Here is a 21,805-nt window from a genome sequence, read left to right on the forward strand (position 1 = left end):
GTCATCAGATAATAGGGGATTTAATATCACGTGGTCCTTGCCATCAGGAGTATTATGATTTAGCTAGAAAGGCAACACAGACATGTACCAAATAGTCTATAGTATGTACTAAGTGGGCTAAGAGTTTGAAAACAATTATGAGGACCAGAATAGCCACAGAAGGCTTCAGAGGAGAAGCAAGAGCAGAAAGAGAGGACAGAGCAGTCAATTTCAAAGATGGAGAACCCTGAGCAAAGTATGAAGATGCCAACAGGACAAGAATGTTTCTGCAACTATGAAGTTAGTTGGATTCAAGTGGATTATGCGTACCAGAGAGGGAAAACAGAATTAAGACCAACAATGGAAGAAGGATCTGGAAAGCCAGAGAAATTTAGATTTGAAGAGAGAGAGAGAGAGAGAGAGAGAGAGAGAGAGAGAGAGAAAGGATGTGTTAAGGTCTTAATGAAAATGACATGATGAATACAGAATAGGGCCTTGGTGGCAAATGCAGCAGGCATATTTGGAATGAATTTAAAAGGGAGCAGGAGTCCTACCGAGATGGTCTAGGTGTCTAGTGACAGGGGCTTACATGGGGTGGCCCAGGCAGGGGGGTGTGCTGTGTGGCAGGGGAGTAGTGGGAAGATAAAGAAACAGAAGAAATATGCTGTAAAAAAAAAAAAAAAAAAAAAAAGAAGCTAAGGGAGCCTGGGTGGCTCAGCTGGTTGAACGTCTGACTCTTGATTTTGGCTCAGGTCATCATCTCACAGTTTATGGGATCAAGCCCTGCATCGGGCTCTGTACCAACAGCACGAAGCCTGCCCGGGATTCTCTCTCTGCCCCTCCCCTGCTTGTGCTCTCTCTCTCCAAATGAATGGATAAACTTAAACAAAAAAAAATTTTTTTAATTTAAAAAAAGGAAGAAAGAAAGAAAGAAAGAAGCCAATGAGACTAAATGGCTCACTAGCTGGCGAGCTGACAGAACAGAAGTCAAAGCCACAATCAAAGTATTAAGAGACGACATGGACAGCATGACTTAACATCCTTCCTCCTACAGATATTCAGTCCAAACAAAAGCATAAATGCAACATATTATTAGCCAGGATCTTAACAAACAAAATTATAAGCACTGCTGAAGTGGGACTTATTGGTGAAGGAACTTCACTGAAGGGACTTACTGAAGGAAACCAGAATGTCACCCCAAAATATGCCTCTTTGACATAAAAATTATTTTGAGCTGAAGGTAATGTGGGAGTAGCAACCCGAGAAAAAACTTCCCCCTTTCTGCCTAAAGGCGGGATATAAATTCTCCTCTTCCTGGAGACAGACTCTTGTCAGCCCAGAGAGGGCGCCAGAGGGATCGGCAAGCAAACCTTACTCCATTAGTTCCTCCCATGCATTTTCTTCCCACAGTTAGCCACTCCTGGAAGCCTAAAATTGCTTTCCTTTTCCTGTCATTTCTCTACCAATTTATGGTTCTTCATTGAAGATGCTATATAAACCAAAATTCTAAGCTACCATTTTGAATTACTTTTCTCCCATGTGATGGATGCTGCTTGTTGACAAACTGTTTGTCTCCTGTTAATCTTGTCGTTAACAAGTCCCAGCAGAAAACCTAAGATGGGAAGAAGTAAAGTTTCACCTCCCCCACAGTACCCTGGCCACGTTCATGTTACAAGTGATACAACAAAACCAGGAATAAGGACACTACTAATTGAGATCTAAGATCTGTTTAATGTTTACCACGTATCAGACACTGTAAGAAGTGCTTCTACAAAATTTTACTTAATTATCACCCCATCTTTAAGGAAGGAACTAGTGCTGGCCCCACTTTATAGGTAAAGAAATCAAAGTTTACAGAGGACATAACTTGCCCAAGGCAATGAATTGGTAAAATGTGGAAAGAGAATCTGGCCCTATGATAGTGTCTTCAAGATCCCATGAGAGGATATGATCAGACTCTGAGCAGCCCAACTGTGAACTCTCTCCTGTGACCAATCTAGAAAGAGACTTGTTACAGCCAGAGCCAATAAACATGACTGCCTAGTGGTTAACTTCAAAGGTGATGGGTTAAAGGCCACATTAATTGTTTGGAGTTAAGCAATAAATCCAGTTGAAGAAGTCATACCGTAACTGTCTTGCAGGGGATCATTTTGTTCTGTAAATGCTGAAGCATTGGTTGTTCCACTGGGGAGAAAGAGAAAATCTTCCAGGCCATCATCATGATGCATCTTAAAGGGATCTGGAATAAAGAAGGAATTTAAAATTCATTCCCAGTGAATACAACTAAAATGATTAGCATTCCTTATTAGCCTATGATGAATATTGATTGGTTACATGTGTGTTGTCACTATAAGTGAAATAAGTTGAGATAATATGTGACTGAAAATGGTAGAGAATCACGAATTCCTTTGTTACAAGTTAAGAGTATGCAATCTCATATTCTCTACGATTTGATTATCTGAATCAGTCAACGAATAACAAACTAAAAACACAACTAATGGTCAATTCTATAACATGCTAAGAGGTGAAAGTACAGATTTGATTAAACTTTCAATATATATTTAGACATTCACTTCAGGTTATTAAGGAAAAAAAAAAAAAAAAAAGATAGCCAGGCAAGTAAAAAAGACATTTTCACCTCATGTGGGCATCATGAAGAAAACTACTTTTCAAAACCTGTCTGAATGAGACAAGGTAAACAGCTGGCGTCTGAAGAAGAGAAATAAGCTCCAGAATCAGGAGTTGCCATAAATAAAGTCACTCAAAACATCAGGGAAACTCTGTGCCTTCTTAGATGAAAAAAAGAACAAAGCCAGTCAGATCGAGCAAGAATTTGGTTCTAAGAAGGCCTTCTCAAAATTTAGCACACATCTGAATCACCCTGCAGGCTTAAAGAAACACTGATTGCTAGGCCCTAAGAATCTGCATTTCTCACTAGCTCCTTGGTAGACTCGTAAGGTGCTTCATTTGTCAGAGGCAGCTGCATAAAAACCTAGGCCTTGGGAGAATGTTCATTCCTGTGGCTCTGAAGCAGCTGGACCACCCTCTTCTAGTAAGGGATGTCAGAAGCAGGGGAGACCATGGCACTGGGAAGTATGAACAAGCAGAAAGCAAACTGAGAAGCTGCTGGAGACAGAGGAGGCCCTAGTGCTGCTTCTCCAGAACAGTGGGGGAGCTGGGAGAGGAGAGAGATTCTAACCATTCACTCTCCCCAGGATCACTTCGTTTGAAATGCTGCCGCTTGCTCTGCTCCTCAGGCTTCCACTGAAGGAAAACAGGAAGCTTAAACCATCAACGAGAGTAACTGCTGTATGGTTTGCACATTAGGATGGGAAACTGCTAACTTGCATGTAAAAATGAGTGGTTTCTACAAAGTTCTGTCATTTTCTTATTACTTTTTTAGTGGGTGCCTCTAATATGGCAGACTCTGTGAGCTCTAAAAACCCAGAGATGTGTAAGATCAGGGTTGAGAACATTTAGCAGAGGGATGTTTTAGTTCAAGTCAAGGATGATCTTCCCTTGATAAATATTTAAGCTGAGAACTAAAGAACTAATTAAGTCGTTAGAGAGAGGAAGACCTTTTCTCTATCTGTATTCCTTCCCTTAGTGATCTCATCTAATCTCACAGTTTAAAATTCTGTGTATAAATTAATGACATTCAAATTTGTACCTCGAGCCATCTAGATATCACCCCTTATTTCTTGACTTTCATATCAAATTGCCAACTCTTAATGTATGAAATAAAGCTAAAATGTAGTATGTTTCCCAAACTACCCCTCATGAAATCTTCCCATCTCTAGTGGCATTCTATCTTTTTGGTCAAAAACACTGGAGTCATCCTTGACTTCTCTCTTTCATACAAATTTGATTCATAAGAAAATTCAACTGACCTGACCTTCAAAATGTCTCCCAGAACCTATTTTTTTTTCCCTACCTTCAATGATTAGGGTGTCTCACAGGTTGTAGTCAAAGTATTGGCCAAGACTGTGATCATCAGAAGACTTGACTGGGGCTGGAGAACCTGCCTATACAATGATTTACTTACATGGATATTGACTAGAAGCCTCTGTTCCTCCCCTATGTGGGCCTCTCCGTAGCATCTGGCTATCCCCAGGATGAGTAAACCCAGAATGACCAAGATGGAAGCCACAGTGTCCTTTATAACCTAATCTTAGAAATGATATACCATTATTTCTGTCATCTATTCTACTGGTCACACAGACCAACCCTGGTACAATGGGAAGTTACTACTTCAAGTTGTGAATACCAGGAGGTGGGGTTCATTGGAACCATCTTGGGGGTGGACTACCACACTTGACTTTCAAGACATTATATTTTTCTGGCTTTTCCCTAACATCAAAACCGGCAATTCCTTTGAAGTTACCCTTGCTGGTTCCTCTCCTTCCTGACTTGAATTAGTAATTAAAAACTACTCACAAGAAAATTCCTAAGTTGGCTTCGCTATTGAATTCTACCAAACATTTAATGAAAAATTAAAACCAATTCTTCATAAACTCTTCCAAAACTAAAACTCAAGAGGGGAGAACACTTCGTAACTCATTCTATGGTTGGTATTACCACAGAATGGTGTAACTCTGATATTACTCTGATACCAAAACTAGACAAAAACATCAGAAGGAAACTACAGATCAATATCTCTTCTAAATACGGATGCCAAAATGTTCAATACGTTTATGAATGTGCCAGCAAATAACATGAGTTATACACCATGACCAAATGAGATTAATCCCAGGAATGCAAGATTAGTTTAACACCCCAAAATCAATTAATGTAATACATACATATCAGTAGAATAAAAAATGAAATCACATGGGAGCACCTGATGGCTCAGTCAGGTTAAACGTCTGACTCTTGGTTTCAGCTCAGGTCATGATCTCAGTTTGTGGGATTGAGACCCACGTTGGGCAATGCGCTGACAATGCAGACAGAGCCTGCCTGAGATTCTCTCTCTCCCTCTCTCTCTGCCCCTCCCCTGCTTACTCCCACTCTCTAAATAAATAAATAAATAAATAAACTTAAAATAATAATAAAACCACACGATCATTTCAATAGGTGTAGAAAAATCACTTGACAAAACCCAACACCCTTTCATGATAAATCAAACACTTGACAAATTAGGAATAGAAGGCATTTTCCTTAATCTAAAAAATGGCATCTATAAAACACCCACCACTGACACCATACTTAAAAAATGGCAAAAGACTAGATGCTTTCCCTCTAAGACTAGTAACAAAATAAGGATGTCTGCTCTCACTACTTCTAGTTATCATTGTATTAAAGACTCTGGCCAGGAAAATTAAGCCAAAAAAAGAAATAAAAGCCATCCAGATTGGAAACGAGGAACTAAAACTGTATTTGTAAATGACATGATCTTACATATGGAAAATCCTTAGGAATCCACTAAAAAACTATTAGAACTAATGAGTTCAGCAAGGCTGGAAGATACAAGATCAATATACAAAAACCACTCGTGTATCTACATCCTTCCAATGAACAAACTGAAAATGAAATTAAGAAAACAACTCCATTCACAGCATTAAAAAGAATAAAATACTAGGAATAAATTTTACAAAAGGGAGTATAAAATTTACACTCTAAAAACTACAAAATATTGGTGAAGGAATAAGATATAAATAAACGGAAAAACATTCTATGTTTATGGATTTGAAGATAATATTGTTAAGATGGCAAAACTCCTCAATTTGATCTATAGATTTAATGCAATTCCTAACAGAATCCCAGCTGATTTCTTTATAGAAATTGACAAGCTGATTCTAAAATTCATATGAAATGCAAAGGACCCAGAACAACCAAAATAATCGTCAGAAAAAACAAAGTAGGAAAATCTACACTTCCCAACTGCAAAACTTACCACAAAGCAACAGTAATCATGACAGTATAGTGCTGGCTTAAGGACACACATATAGATCAACAGAACAGAACTAAGAGTTGATAAACAAAACTATGTATCTATGGTTAACAGATTTCAACAAGGATACCAAGACCATTCAATGGGGAAAGAATAGTCTTTCCAAAGACTGGAGACGGGACAACTGGATATCCACATGAAAAATAATGAATTTGGACCTCTACCTCTCACCATATAGAAAAACCAATTTACAGTGGACCGAAGACCTTAATAAGGCAAGGGCTAAAATTATAAAAATTTTAGAGAAAAACATAAGGGTAAATGTTCATGACCTCAGTTTGGCAATGGGCTCTTAGGTATGACATCAAAGTATGAGCAACAAAAACTAGTCTTCAAAATCAAAAACTTTTATGCATCAAAGGACACTATCAAGAAAATTAGAAGACAACCCACAAAATGGGAGAAAGCATTTGCAAATCATAAACCTGATAAGGGTCTAGTTTATAAAGAACTCGTACAGGGCACAACAAAAAGACAAACCAATTAAAAATGGGACAGAGGATTTCTCTAAGGAAGATATATAAATAGCCAACAAACACACGAAAAGTGAAAAAGATAATCAACACCATTAGCCAATACAAAAATGCAAACAAAAATCATAACAAGATACCATTTCATACCAACTAAGTTAGCTCTAATTTTTGAAAAAGAAAAACAAGCATTTTTAAGGATGTGGAGGAATTACAAACCTAATCCACTACTGGTGGGAATATAAAATGGTACAGGTGCTTTGGAAAACAGTTGGGCAATTCCTCAAATTAAACACTGAGTTATTATATGCTCAGCAATTCCAGTCTAGGTATTTCTCTCAAGAGAAATTTAAGTATATGTCTACTACACAAAACCCTTTTTAAAACAGCATTACTGACAACAGTAAAGAAAAAAAAAAGGAAACTGCCTATATGTTATCAACTGATGAACAGATAAACAAAATGTAGTATATCCATACAATGCAGTATTATGAGGTCCTCTGAAAGAATGGAGTACTGATCCATGCCACAAACCACGAGTCCTTGAACACTTGCTAAGTGAGAAAGCTAGTCACAAAAGACCATATATTATTCCATTTCCATAAAATGTCCAGAATAGATAAATTTAGAGAGACAGAAAGAGATTAGTGGTTGCTTAGGGCCAGGGTGGATAAGGAGATAGGGAGTGATATTTAAAGAATACAGGGTTTCTTTTTGAGGTAATACTAAAAATCCACTGAACTATACATTTTAAATGGGTGAATTGTATGGTATGTGAATTATATCTCAATAAAGCTGTTTTGAAAAATTATATATCTAGCCTAGCCAATACTTGGAAAATGGCATAGAACATCAAGTACTAGATTATTTGGAACCAGTTATAAGCTCCTTATTAATTGGATGGCAAAAAAGAAGCCATATATAAGTGCAAACAAGACAACAGCTCTCAACCTGGCGTGGCGGCAATGATGCTATTACTTTGAGGTCCTTCTGCAATCCATTCCTGCCACCATTTCCAGCTCTAGCCAACTACACATATGCTTTCTGTCTCTATAGATTAGTTTGATTTTATAGAAATGAAGTATGAGGGGCGTCTGGGTGGCTCAGTTTGTTAAGCGTCCGACTCCCAATTTCGGCTCAGGTCATAACCTCATGGTTTGTGAGTTCTAGCTCCGCATTGGGCTCTGCACTGACAGTGTGGAGCCTGCTTGAGATTCTCCCTCTCTCCCTCTCTCTCTCTCTCTGTCCCTCCCCTGTTCACGTGCTCTCTCTCCTCCTCTCTCAAAATAAATAAATAAATTTTTTTTAAAAAGGTGAAGAAAAAAAAAGAAATGGGGTATGAGTCCTAGTTTTTCCTTCTGTCAAATGAGGATCATATGTACTTGGCAGAGTTAGGTAAGAAACACAGAAAATATGTATAGAAAGGCTCTAGCACTGTGCCAGGCACAACACAGATATTCAACAAATGGTGCTATTATTACTGTAGTAATTCCTTTTGGAAGAATTAGGTTCTAAGGTACTACTGACCATTAGTCTTCAGTGAGTATGAATTTCAGTTAAGTTACTCAGAACAGGCTTTAAATCTAGAGGGGTGTGTGCCTCAGATGAAGGGATCAAGAAAGAGGAGAAAGGGTCACCTAAATTTTCAGGGTAAATGAGTACACTTTGGTTGTACCTGACAAGCTATACTTAGGCTAAAGGGTTCTATGTGAGCAGTGGCTGTAAATTATTCATGTTTATGTCATCGCTCACACTGAGCAGCCACAGGCAAGCCTGCACTTACCAGTCTGGGTAGGATTCACCAACTGTTCAGGTTCGAAGCAGAAGTTTGTATTTTCTGGCCAGTTCTGGATGTTCTGATATCCTTGGAAGGTCATTTTCTCGTCAAGGAATGGAGTTGGAGACCCTTCAAACAGAAACACAAAACAAAAGTTATAAAATACTACTGTCTTCCCTTCCACTAGAATTGAGTTTCTACAAGCATTATAGCTAGTACCATAGGACAAAATCATACCTAGCTAGTGCATTTGAAGACCATTTTTTTTCCCTTTATTAAGACAGAAAAACAATCAAGATGCTGAAAGCATAGGTTGTTATATAAGGTTAAAAACATCATAGGATGACTTCTGGTTATGATATATGAAAAGGTTAGTGATTTTCATCCACAAAGGAACAAGTATAAAATTGGGACAAAACTGGGAGGCTTGGGTGGCTCAATCGGTTAAGCATCCAACTCTTGATTTCGGCTCAGGTCATGATCCCACAGTTTGTGGGTTTGACCCCTGCATCAGGCTTTGTGCTGATAATGGAGAGCCTGCTTGGGATTCTCCCTCTCCCTCTTTCTCTCTGCCCCTCCTCCACTCATGCGCGCGCGCGCGCTCTCTCTCTCTCTCTCTCTCAAAATAAATAAACTTTAAAAACCAACTGGGACAAGACTGTCAACAGCAATCATTTCAAGTCACCAAAATTAAAAAAAAAAAAGTCAGATCTAAATAAATACGGAGACATACTACGTTCATCAATGCAAAACTCAATATTGTTAAGATGGTAATTCTCAAACTGACCACTATATTCAAGGCAATTAAAAGTGTCAGCAAAATTTTTTGAAGATGTCAGAATGGAAATGCATAAAAACACAAAACAGCCAAAACAATTTTGAAGAAAAGCACATTGGAGGACTTACATTACTTGATTTCAAAAGTTACTTTTACAAATGTACAATAACCAAGTCAGTGTTGTACGGACCACACATTAGATAAATGGAGCAGAACAGAGTTCAGAAAGAAACCTAAGTTGTGGATGACTGGTTTTTAACAGAGGTGCCAAGGGAATTCAATGGGGAAAGGATAATTTTTTTCAACCAGTGATACAGAAACAGTTGGTCACTTACCTCACACCACATGCAAAATCTAACTCCAAATAGATTAAAGACCTAAATATAAACATGTAAAACTAAAAACTTGTAGAAGAAAACTAGGAGAAAAATCTCTGTGACCCTGGATTAGACAAAGACTTCTTAGACATGTCATCAAAGGTAGGATCCAAAAAAGAAAAAAATACTGATGAACTGGACATCATGGAAATGTAAAACTTTTGCTTTTCAAAGATACCATTAAGAATATGAAAAGAGAAGACCCCAACTGAGAGAAAATATTTGCAAATGGATGAATCTGATAAAGGACCTGTATTCAGAAGAGATCAAAATCTGTTACAATATAATCTACATTAGCTAAGTTTTAATAAGAGAGAAACAGTTCACTTATCACATTAAAAACTTAATATATTTATAAGTAACTTAAATATTGGTACATACTGTGGATTCAAAACTGTGTTTAAGCATTTAATATGGAGGAAAAGCGACTTCACTCTTTGCTTAGTTTTGTTTATACTTGCTGTGAACAATGTGTAAACTTTTCTTTAATTTCCCTTATACTTTCTTTGCTCTGATCATATTTATTAAGATGTTATTCTTTGTTAAGTCTAATGATAAAAAATTAAGACTTGGAAAAAATCTCTTCCAACACAGTTATAACACAAGCAACTCAATTTTAAATGGGGGAAAGATTTCAACATTTTCATCAAGGAAAATACACAAATGGGTAATTTGCACACGAGAAAAAGCTCATCATCATTAGTCAATAAGGAAATGCAAACTGCCATCACTATGAGATGCTACTACACCACAGAACTGCTAAACCAAAAGACTGATGATACCAGGAGTTTGTGAGGATATAGAGAAAAAGGAAGCTTCTTTCATTCCTGGAGGGAATGTTAAATTCTTTAAGTAAATACTAAATAAATACTTTAGAAAATAGTCTGGGGCACCTGGGTGGTTCAGTCATTTAGGCTTCCGACTTCGGCTCAGGTCATGACATGATCTAGCTGTTTGTGAGTTCGAGTCCTGCCTCGGGCTCTGTGCTGACAGCTCAGAGCCTGGAGCTTGTTTCAGATTCTGTGTCTCCTCTCTCTCTGCCCCTTCCCTGCTCACATTCTGTCTCTCAGAAATGAATAAACATTAAAAAAAAAAAAAAAAAAAAAAAACTTTTTTAAAGAAAATAGTCTGATGGCTTCCTTTTCTTAATAACAGCTTAACCGAGATAGTAAATTTACCCTAAACTGTTTTTTAAGCTTTATTTATTTATTCTGAGAGAAAGAGAGCATAAGTAGGGGAGGAACAGAGAGAAGGACAGAGAGAGAATTCCAAGCAGGCTCCACACTATCCACGCAGAGGCAGACGCATGGCTTGAACTCACAAACCGTGAGATCATGACCTGAGCAGAAATCGAGTCGGATGCTTAACTGACTTAGCCACCCAGGAGCCCCTAAATTTACCCTTTTAAAGTGTAGAATCCAGTGTGTTTTACTATATTCACTGAGTTATATAACTACCACCACTATCTAACTTAACATTTTTATTAACTCCAAAATCCTATACCCATTCCCCTTTCCCACTTTCCCCCAGCCCCTAGCAATCATGAATCTACTTTCTGTTTCTGTGAATTTTCCTATTCTAGATATATCACATAAATGTAATCATACAATATGCAGCCTTTTGTGACTGGCTTATTTCACTAAGCACACTGTTTCCAAGGTTCATCCTCGTTGTGGCGTGTGTCAGAACTTCACAGCTTTGTACGGCCAAATAATACTCCATTGTATGAATATACCATAGTTTATCAATTCATTTGTTGACATTTGATTGTTTCCATTTTTTGGCTATTGTAAACAACGTTGCTATATACATTTAGGTACAGGTTTTTGCATATGTTTCCAATTCTACAGAATTTCTGGGTCATACAGCAACTCTTATGCTTAACATTTTGCAACTCTCTCTCAAAAATAAACATAAAAAAAAGAAATGTCTATTCAAACCATTTACCCATTTTTTAATTGAGCTATTTGGGTTTTTTAAATTATTACTGAGATGCAAGATTCACTTTCTTTTTTAAATTCAAGCACAGTTAACATACAACGTTTTATTAGCTTCAGGTGTACAATACAATGATTCAACAATTCTATACATTACTCAATGCTCATCACAGTAAATGTACTTTAAAAAAAATTTTTTTTTAATTTACATCCAAATTAGTTAGCATATATTGCAACAATGATTTCAGGAGTAGACTCAGTGGCCTTTACCCATTTAGCCCATCCCCCCCCCCACAAACCCTCCAGTAACCCTCTGTTTGTTCTCCATATTTATGAGTCTCTTCTGTTTTGTCCCCCTCCCTGTTTTTATATTATTTTTGTTTCCCTTCCCTTATGTTCACCTGTTTTGTCTCTTAAAGTCCTCATATGAGTGAAGTCACACGATTTTTGTCTTTCTCTGACTAATTTCACTCAGCATAATACCCTCCAGTTCTATCCACATAGTTGCAAATGGCAAGATTTCATTCTTTTTGGTTGCCGAGTAATACTCCATTGTATATATATACCACATCTTCTTTATCCATTCATCCATCAATGGACATTTGGGCTCTTTCCATACTTTGGCGATTGTTGATAGTGCTGCTATAAACATGGGGATGCATGTGTCCCTTCGAAACAGCACACCTGTATCCCGTGGATAAATGTCTAGTAGTGCAATTGCTGGGTCATAGGGTAGTTCTACTTTTAGTTTTTTGAGAACACAGTAAATGTACTTTTAATTGCCTTCACCTATTTCACCCATCTCCTCACCCACCTTTCTTCTGGCAACCACCAGTCTGTTCTCTGTATTTAAGAGTGTGCTTTTTCTCCCTCCCTCCCTCCCTCCCTTCCTCCCTTCCTGCCCGCCGAAATGTGTAAAAAAAAAAAAAAAGAGTGTGCTTTTTGCTTTTTTACTTTGTTCTTTTGTTTCCTAAATTCCACATATGAGTGAAATCATATTGTATTTGTCTTTCTCTGATTTATTGCATTTAGCATTCCACCCTTGAGATCCATCCAAGATTTATTTTCTTGAGAATATCTTTAGCACAAACAATTTTTAATTTAGATAAAATCCAATTTTTCTTTTTGAAGATTTCATTTTTAAGTAATCTCTACACCCAACATAGGACTTGAACTTACAACACCAAGATCAAGAGTCACGTGCCACTCCGACTGAACCAGCCAAGTGCCTGGACAAAGTCCAATTAATCTGCTTTTCTTTTGCCACTTGTGCTTTGGAGCCCTAAGAAACCACTGACTAATCCAAGGTCATAAAGATCTATGCCTAGGTTTTCTTGTAGGAGATTAATAGTTTTACCTCTTATATTTAGGTCTATGATCCACTTTGAGTTTTTTTTCTTTTTTTATGTGGTAATAGAGGTAGGGGTGCCAACTTCATTCTTTTGCACATAGATATTCAGTTTTCGGTCCTGACCCCATTTGCTGAAAAGACTATAGCAGTCCCCCCTTATTGGTGGAGGATATGTTCCAAGACACCCCAATGGACTCCTGAAACTGCAAACAGTACTGACCCCTATATATACTACTATTTTTCCTATTCATACATACCTATGACAAAGTGTAATGTATAAATCAGGCACACCAAGAGGTTAACAATAACTAATGAAATAGAATAATTATAGCAATATACTATAAACAAAAGTTATAGGAATGTGGTCTCTCTACCAAAATATTTTGGTGTACTATGTTCACCCTTCCTGTGATGATATAAGATGACAAAATGCCTGTGATGAAATGAAATAAGGTGAACGACATAGACACTGTGACACAATGTTAGGCTACTGCTGACCTGATCTGTCAGAAGGAGAACCATCTGCTTCCATAAAGTCGCTAGCCATGGATAACTGAAACCACGGAAAGCAAAACCACGGATAAGGGGGTACTGCTGTGTTCTTCTCCCTTGATTTATTTAGCACCCTTGTTGGAAAATGTAAGAGTTTATTTCTAGACTTTGACAGTTTCTTAAAATGTTTCTTAAAATGTTAAACACACACTTACCACATGACCCAATAATTTCAACCCCAGGTTGAAAGAGAAATGAAACCATATATCTATATAAAAACCAGTATATTAATGTTGACAGCTGCATTATTCATAATAGCTAAAAATCAGAAACCCAATGTTCATCAACTAGTGAATGGATAAACAAAATACGGTGCATACATACAGTGGAATAATATGCAGCTGGCTATATAAATGGGAATGAACTACTGATAAACACTACAATACAGATGAGCCTTAAAAGCATTGTGATCTGTGAGAAAAAGCAAGACACAAAAGACTATATGTTTTATGATTCTGTTCACATGAGTTTTCTAGAAAAGGCACAACTCTAAAGACAGGAAATAGAATAGTGGTTGCCTAGACTGTAGGTAGGAATGGGAATTGAGCATAAATGGGCCCAAGGGAATTCTGAGGGTGATAAAAATATTCTAAAAATGGATTAGGGTGACTTTAGTATATACTTCCTTGTTAGGGGTATGAACTTTTGTTGAGAGGGGCATAAAAGTCAATGAGAAAGAAGTTTTGGAAGGCTGAGTAGCCACAGTACCAAAGTTTAAAGTTTCCCTACTGTCTTCCTTCTGGAAAACAGACTAAGACCTAAGGAAGACATGGCTGCAAGGAGAAGGCTCCGCTACAAGGTACTTAAAAACATTTCTATGGCTGCTAACACACCAACTGCTAACCTCAAGGCGAACAGGGAGTGGAAGTGGAACGATGCCTCTCTAATTAGTAGCCAACTCATTAGGCTGCCTCTAGGTGTAAATGTTCCCCTTCAAGGTTGCCCTTTATCTTCATGTTTCATATAATCATTTAAATCTGATTTCACCTACATGAAGTGCTTTGGGGGGAAAAGGAGAGAAGAATAAAACAAACACATTTAACCTAAATTTGCATTTTCTTTTTTTTTTAAGCTAATTTATTTGGGGGGGGGAGGGAGAGAGAGAGAATGAGTAGGGGAAGAGGCAGAGAGAGAGGGAGAGAAAGAATCCCAAGCAAACTCCACACTGTCAGGGTAGAGCCTGATGCAGGGCCGATCTCACAGACCTTGAGATCAAGACCTGAGCCAAAATCAAGAGTAGGACACTTAACCAACTGAGCCACCCAGGCACGCCTCAATTTGCATTTTCTAAAATGGTCCTTTAGGAACATCTCCTGGGAGGATCTTGGCTATCTGAAGATTTTTTTTCTATAAATGTTTTTACTCAAGCATAATAAATATGTGGACTTTAAGTGATTTCCCATGCCTACAAGAATGGGAGGTGGATAATATACTAGAATTTTAATTAAGATATTTAATTATCACTTTCTAACTAAAACTCTTCTTACATAAATAAAACACCTAATCCCTAAGAAACTCATCTGCTGGATGGAGAGTTAACACAGCAAACGGCTAACCCTCCCGGGTTCTGTGTGTTAACCAGAGCCTTTAGTAGGAGCGGTTTCTCTCTGGTGGTTATGGGCACTGACCTGCATGCAGCTAAGAAACTTCTGTTCTAACTTATAAGAAAAGGAAACATCACTTCTTCAAAACAGATTTTTTTCCAAAATTTAAGCAATGTTTGTCACAGTGCCTTTTTCACATGGGAACTGATTGTCATAATCGTCTTTCATCAGTGATGTTTACAATGGACAATATAGATATTCCACACATAGCTATTCCCAAGGTCAACTCTCACTAAATGACAAAAGTAAATGCCTCCTGTTGTGGTACAATTTGGGGCCAGGGAGAAGAAAAAATTTTAGCAATACAGTTCAGATACGGAGTCTACAAGCAGCAGGGACGAGAACACCCGGTACTGTAATGTGGTCCTGTAAATTCATGTCTAAGCATCTCCAGAGGTTTGAATGCATCACCTCCATTTCCTCCAAGCACCTCCTCCTCCTTTTGGTCTCTCCCCACCCCCCCACCCCCCCACCCCGTATGCTTTCTCTTTTCCGCCACCCTTTAGCTTTAAGAGAGCCAACTTTAAATGGCATTTCAACACAAGGAAGTTCTGCAGAGCTGACTATAGTCAAACTGCGTTAGTTGTGTGGTTTAATTGTCTATAATTTCCTGTAATACTTAATGTGTATTCATCACTATTTCAGCAGACTTATAGGCCCAATTTTATAGAGACCACATACCTGTTTTTACACAGTGCTGGAGAAGTGGAGAAAACATTCAGCAGAGCCAAATATGAGTTGAGGCCATGGGTAAGAATGGGTAAATAAGGAGCACACCAATTTGAATAGAAAAACCTTGTGGAGGACTACAGTTCTTCACAAAGGACTGCTAGAGAATAGCTAGGACATCAAAGGCCAAAAAAGTAGACCCCAAGGTTTATCTGCCTGTATCCCTCCTAAAGGGGAACCACTCTATTCCCTTCCAGATGGGCCTGGTGCAGCGGTCTATCATGGAGTTTTTGCTTCACTGACCAAAGGGGTACACTTGGGACTCATTCAATCAGGCCAAAAGTCCTCTGGAGAAATCTGATACACAGACCTGACATTTTGGATCTTGAGCCACAATGACATACTGGGCCGCCAGTGGCCCTCTTTGCCACTTTGAAAGAGCCTGCCTGAGAATGAAGCCAAAGAGAGGGCAAAGGAGAAAGGCAGAGTGTAAGTGAGTGAGTGAGTGAGTGAAGCAGAGATAGAACAAGGGGAGGACAGAAAAGCAAGAGAGGGACTTATGAGCCAAGTAGGATTCTAAAAGCCTTTAGGTGTTAAAAAAAAAAAAAAAAAATCTAGCTGTAGGCAGCCAACAGACACATAAATGTACAGTCCCTAGTTCTTAGAATAGGAGATAAATTGAGGAAGTGTCTAAAAACTTAAGAAATCTATAATTTGTCTATAACAGTCTGAAGGTTTCTTCAAAGGACAGAAAAGAAATCTAAACCGAAAGTAGAAAGAAAGAAAACTGGACTGGAAATGAGGAGATCCAGGCTCTAACTCTGGCTGCCACAGAACTCCGGGCATGACTTCAAGACTTGTAGAGCCACAGACTACTATACTAACTTAGAATTAAAAAAAAAAAAAAAAAAAAAAAAGGGTTGTGATACACAATTTTTAAAATGCATTTTACCCCTAAATTGTGAGACCTCTAACATCCATTCATCTTTATATGCCCCAAAAATCTAGTAAAATATAATTTACATACAAGTACTCAGAAGTTACTGGTTAAATGGAAGTACTTGGACATTTGTTAAGCCAAAAAGATTATAATAAATTAAAAAAAAACCCACAATGTCCTTGGGGTTCATAAGTGGCATATGGAGGAGGGAAGAAGATAAGGTGGCAAATATTTGGATAAACACTTCTTAAAATCAATAAAAATATAAATAATACATTATCTTACCTCTCACATCACAAAAGCACAAATATAACAACAGAGTTCCACTCTGGATTATTAAAAAGAAATTAACCAGAAAATGATAGGAGAAGACAGTTTTCTGATGCTCTGAAGTTGAAGCTAAGAATCAATCTGTAACTGACTCCATAGTACTGTAAGCAACAGTCTCAAACTCTGGTCTTTGGCTACTTTCCAGAATAATTTTTCCTCCCCCGCCTTATTTATTATTAAATCTTTTAATAAATCTATAGCAGAGTTTAAACAACAGAAAGGGAAGGCAGGAGGGAGGAAAATAGAGCAAACAAGTAAGCAAGCAAACAAAGGGATGACCCTGCTCTGATCAAAGCTTAAATGTAGAAATTTGGGACAGCTTTTTTGTCTCTCTTGGTCTTAGTAATGACCTCTAAAGGATATTTATTCTTTAGTACAATATTTATTACAATAAAAAGCATGCTATTAATATTTTTATATTCCATAGAACTTCCATCTTTGCCTTGCTTCCTGAATTAGAGAAGATGCACCCACCATGTACTGTTTCAAAGCTCATAAAGGCAATTTGTTTAGGGCTTCAACATGACAAATGCTTCTCCCAGAATAACGTAAATGTTGGATGCTAATCTAACACTCTTCCTCATCCGCTGAAATGAACCGATGGCAGGGCTATTCCCCACTACTTCAACAGGAAAGTCACACTCCAGACAGGCCAGACCCTCGCAGCCACTGCCGAAGCCCATGCTTCTCCTACCCCTCCCAGTGCCTGTGCTCATCAGATGAACCTCTGCCCACTGCTGGACTCACATCCCAGAGCCATGACTCAGGTGTCCGTTTCCACACAGCTTCTGTCATAACTTTAATGCTTAGTCTCCTCCTCTTAGCAATTTCGACCTTCATTGTTCCTAGGAAACAATTTAGTCCCTGAACGCGTATTTCCTTATTAGTCTAATTTTTTTTTTTTTTTTACTTTTTAAATACTTAAACCTTTAAGTATGTTCATCACTTAAATAATTCATTACTTAACATGTATTAATCTTGTTGCTCTGATCCATTAATATGTTTCTTTGAAAAATAAAGACTATGTTTCTATTATTTTATTTCTTCAAAAGGCCTAGCTCACTGCATGACACAGAACAGCATTTGATAAATAAGCTGTTATCAAAATTATCACAAGGTCCTTATTCTGGACTGGATTATTTAAGTTAATAAATTCACACTATATATAAAATTGCTTGGAAAGTGATTTACATTTAGTATGAGAAAGCATAAGGAACCCCAGGAGATTTTACACAAGAGCCTATCGTGTCTAAAATAAATTTTAGAAGACCAGTGATTCTGCTTACCCTTTGGTTAAAAAGAAACCCATAATTTCAGGGGGTTTTGTTGTTGTTGTTGTTGTTGCTGTTGTTGTTGTTGTTGTTGTTTTATTGAAGTATAGGTGACATCAATGTTTACCAGTTTCAGGTGTACACATACTGATTTGACAATTCCATACATTACTCACTGCTCATTATGGTTAAGTGTAGTCACTGTCTATTGTCATACGTTATTACAATTATTGTTGACTATATTCCCTCCGCTGTGCTTTTCATCTCTGTGACTTATTTATTTTTTAACATGTTAATTTATTTTTGAGAGAGAGACAGAGAGTGAGTATGGGGGGAACAGAGAGAGACAGAGACACAGAACCTGAAGCAGGCTCCAGGCTCTGAGCTGTCAGCACAGAGCCTGACGTGGGGCTTGAACCAGTGAACAGGGAGATCATGACCCGACCCAAAGTAGGATGCTCAACCAACTGAGCCACCCAGGAGCCCCAATATACCTGGAAATTTGTACCTCTTAATCCCATTCACCTATTTTGTCCTTCCCCCCAACCCACCTACCCTCTGGCAACCACCAGTTTGTTCTCTGTATTTAAGGGTTTGCTTGATGTTTATTTTGTTTTTTAGATTCCACATGCAAGTGGAATCATATGGTAATTTGTATTTCTCTGACTTACTTCACTTAGTATAATACCCTCTAGATCCAACCATGTTGTCACAACTGGCAAGTATGGTGTCTAGATGGGGGGGGGGGGGGGGTCTCTCGATCTGACGGGTGCCCCCAAATGCAGGGTGAGGATTAGGTGGAAGCCAATAGCATGGGAGGTGAAAGAATTCCCCTGAGGTAGAACAAAAGAGATAGAAGTTTACTGAATACACGGCAGGGGAGCGGTGGGCAGGACAGCAGAGGAACTTTTTTGTTGTTGTTGTTCTTTTTTATGGCTGAGTAGTACTGTTTTACACACACACACACACACACACACACACACACCACATCTTCTTTATCCATTCATCTATCAGTGGATACCTGGGTTACTTACATATCTTGGCTATCATAAATAATGTTGCAATAAACATAGGGATGCATATATCTTTTCAAATGAGTGTTTTTCTTTTCTTTGGGTAAATACCCAGTAGCGGAATAACTGGATCTATTTCTATTTTTAATCTTCTGAGGAACTTCCATACTGTTTTCCACAGTGGCTACACAAGGGTTCCTTTTCTTCCACATCCTAGCCTACACTTGTTCCTTGTCTTTTTTGTAGAGACTGTTTTTAGGCAACAGACTTGAGCAATGGAAACTTGAGCAAGGCAAAAAGGCCCAAGGCGGCAACCACTAGGCTAACTGCAAACAGGCTCTTCAGGCAACCTACCTCAAAATAGCCATAGGCCCTAACTGACCAATTACGACCAGGCACAATTCCTAAGATTACCAAAAAAGGAAAAATTCCTGAGGTCTCCATACTTCCTCACTCCACCCTATAACTGTGGCCCCTCACCACCACCTCCTTGCAGTCTCTCTCCTTTGCTGTCCTGCCCACAGGACAATGTATTCATTAAACTTCTATCTCTTTTGTATCCCTTTAGGTGAATTCTTTCATCGCCCACACGGCCAGCCCCCAACCAACTGGGACACCCCACATTTGGTGGCCCCTCATCTGATCGGAACCCCCCATGTTTTTAATTCTAGTCATTCTAACTGGTATGAAGTGATACTTCATTGTGGTAAAAACAAAAACATCTCAAAAAAATTTTTTTAAGATTCTATTTCTCTACACTCAATTTGGGGCTTGAACTCACTACTGGGCTATCAAGAGTCACATGCTCTACTAAGCCAGCCAGGCACCCCTAAAACCCACAATTTTCTAAATTTTTTTTTTTTTAACGTTTATTTATTTTTGAGACAGAGGGAGACAGAGCATGAACAGGGGAGGGGTAGAGAGAGAGGGAGACACAGAATCAGAAGCAGGCTCCAGGCTCTGAGCCATCAGCCCAGAGCCCGACACGGGGCTCGAACTCACGGACCGCAAGATCGTGACCTGAGCTGAAGTTGGCCGCTTAACCGACTGAGCCACCCAGGCGCCCCAAAAACCCACAATTTTCAATCAGAGATGTGAATACATTTTCTTCAGACATTCTAGGGAAGAAACATGCATCTCTCATTTTAAGATGCAGAAGGCACTGGTTATCTTCCCCCCATAGTGATGGGGCAGCACAGCCTAAAGCGGCTCTCTGGGGAGCAATGTTGAGAAGAGCCAGCCTCCAGCCAACAGTATTATTAATGAGCAAATCTAACAGAGGCTCACTCCCACATCTTCATTCAATGCTACTGACCTAGATTTCCTTCTGAAAACTCCACAGCAAAAGCAGGCAAACTCCCTTGCAGGAACCGTTAGAATAAAAAAAATTTTTTTTCCAGCATAACTGCAATCTACTCAGACACTGATTTCAGTAAAAAAATGAAAGATGAAATTCTAAATAAGAATCAATTTACATAAAGCAATGGAAATAACACTAGATACCTTGGGTCTCCTATAAACGATTCAAGAATGGGAAAAAATACAGGCCAGTTTCTACTGTGAAATTAGATCATTTAACAGTAAAGGCAACTGGTTATATACTAAAAGTGCCAACTAATCAAGCAGTAATATCTATATATCAAAGCCAGAACAATTCTATCAGATAAGATCCATTCCAAGTGAAAGACCAATAGATTTTAATATAACAGAATACAAAACATTCACTGATAAGGTTTTTAAGAAACTACCACTTGTCGATTTTTTATAACTTCTTTAAAAAGTTTTTATTTATTATTTTTGAGAGAGAGAGAGAGACCGAGCACTAGCAGGGAGGGGCAGATAGAGAGAGAGGGAGACACAGAATCCAAAGCAGGCTCCAGGCTCTGAGCTGTCAGAGCCTGAAGAAGAGCTCAGTCTCACAAGCCATGAGATGATGATCCGAGCCGAAGTCGTACATTTAACTGACTGAGCCACCCAGGCACCCCTGTAACTTTTTTAAAATTTATTTTGAGGTGGGGAGGGGCAGAGAAAGGGAGAGAGAGAATCCCAAGCAGGCTCTGTGCTGTTAGCACGGATCCCGACATGGGGCTCGATTCCAGGAACCATGAGATCATGACCTGAGTCGAAATCAAGAGCTGGATGCCTAACCAACTGAGCCACCCAGATGTCCCTACTTGTCAAGTTTAATGTCAAATCAAAGAATATCCAGTTACCTGAAAAGGAACTGTCAAAATACTCCTCCTAACTACATATATGAGACAGATTTTCTTCATATTCTTCAACTCAAACAACATATTGTGACACACTGAATGCAGAGGCAGCTTTGAGAATCCAGTTGTCTTCTATTAAACCAGACATGAAAGACATTTAGAAAAACGTAAAACAACACAGTCCTTCCAACTAAACTCTTTTTTGAAACTATACTAATTTTTTTTTACTTATTAAAATTCTTCATGTTAACATGTAATGATTATTAGTTATTTTAAACTAATAAATCTTTTTAACAGTCTCTCAGTTTTAATATCTAATTTGATAAATACTGGCAGAGATAACCCATATCAACAAAAGCTCTTTGGGGTCCTTAATAATTTTGTAAACATACAACTGACAATGAGCTGCACAGACTTAAAGTATACAGTCTGGTAAATTTCAACATATGTATCCTATAACAAGAGAGTGAACATATTCATCACCCTGAAAAGTTTCCTACTTTTGTTCCTTTTCCTAAGTAGGTTCCAAGCCCAGTATGGAGCCCCAATGTGGGACTTGCACAACCCTGAGATCATGACCTGAGCCGAGATGGAGAG

General features: G+C 38.4%; 1 protein-coding gene across 12 annotated transcripts in view; it reads right to left on the reverse strand.

The window, feature by feature from the left end:
* MAP4 (microtubule associated protein 4) overlaps positions 1-21,805 on the reverse strand; it is a 206,403-nt gene that overhangs the window by 57,118 nt on the left and 127,480 nt on the right. For all 12 annotated transcript variants that reach the window (XM_049642576.1, XM_049642580.1, XM_049642581.1 and 9 more), the window contains 2 exons: positions 8,183-8,305; positions 2,105-2,218 (listed from right to left, as the gene is read on the reverse strand). In XM_049642576.1, the coding sequence (XP_049498533.1) occupies positions 2,105-2,218; positions 8,183-8,305 (237 nt within the window). The remainder of the gene's footprint in view (positions 1-2,104; positions 2,219-8,182; positions 8,306-21,805) is intronic.

The sequence above is a fragment of the Panthera uncia genome, chromosome A2 (genome assembly GCF_023721935.1).
Source record: "Panthera uncia isolate 11264 chromosome A2, Puncia_PCG_1.0, whole genome shotgun sequence".
NCBI lineage: Eukaryota > Metazoa > Chordata > Mammalia > Carnivora > Felidae > Panthera > Panthera uncia.